The sequence below is a fragment of the Nestor notabilis genome, unplaced genomic scaffold (genome assembly GCF_000696875.1).
Source record: "Nestor notabilis isolate BGI_N333 unplaced genomic scaffold, ASM69687v1 scaffold19484, whole genome shotgun sequence".
In the NCBI taxonomy this organism is placed as follows: domain Eukaryota; kingdom Metazoa; phylum Chordata; class Aves; order Psittaciformes; family Psittacidae; genus Nestor; species Nestor notabilis.
The window spans coordinates 1-424 of NW_009924502.1; the positions used below are offsets into that span (position 1 = coordinate 1).

Sequence of the window (424 nt, forward strand, 5' to 3'; positions counted from 1 at the left end):
ACGAGGACGAATGGGCCCCTCCAGAGGAGAAGACAAGTGAGTGTCCCCATTCTGGGGGCAGCGGTCACCCCGCTGCGGAGCGATGTCCATCACCCCCCCTTGTCCCCAGGCTGCCCCCCCATCGGGCTGGAGTCCCACCGCATCGAGGATGACCAGCTCCTGGCCTCGTCCATGCTGCGCCATGGACTGGGTGCTCAGCGTGGGCGCCTCAACATGCAGGTGAGGGGCACCCATCCTGCAGCCCCCCTGAAGCCAGGGGACCCCCCCAGCCATGTCATAGAGTCATGGAATCCCAGCCTGGTTTGGGTTGAAGGGACCTTAAAGCTCCTCCAGTTCCAAACCCCTGCCATGGGCAGGGACACCTTCCACTAGAGCAGGTTGCTCCGAGCCCCTGTGTCCAACCTGGCCTTGAACACTGACAGGG

At 63.9% G+C, this 424-nt stretch overlaps 1 protein-coding gene across 1 annotated transcript in view; it reads left to right on the forward strand.

Moving 5' to 3' along the window:
• Window positions 1-109: 109 nt before the first annotated feature.
• The window catches only part of LOC104404254 (adipocyte enhancer-binding protein 1-like), a gene marked incomplete at both ends in the record, with an annotated part of 2,693 nt that continues 2,378 nt past the window's right edge, over window positions 110-424 (forward strand). The window contains 1 exon segment of the mRNA XM_010012640.1: window positions 110-281. Coding sequence (XP_010010942.1) covers window positions 110-281 — 172 coding nt within the window.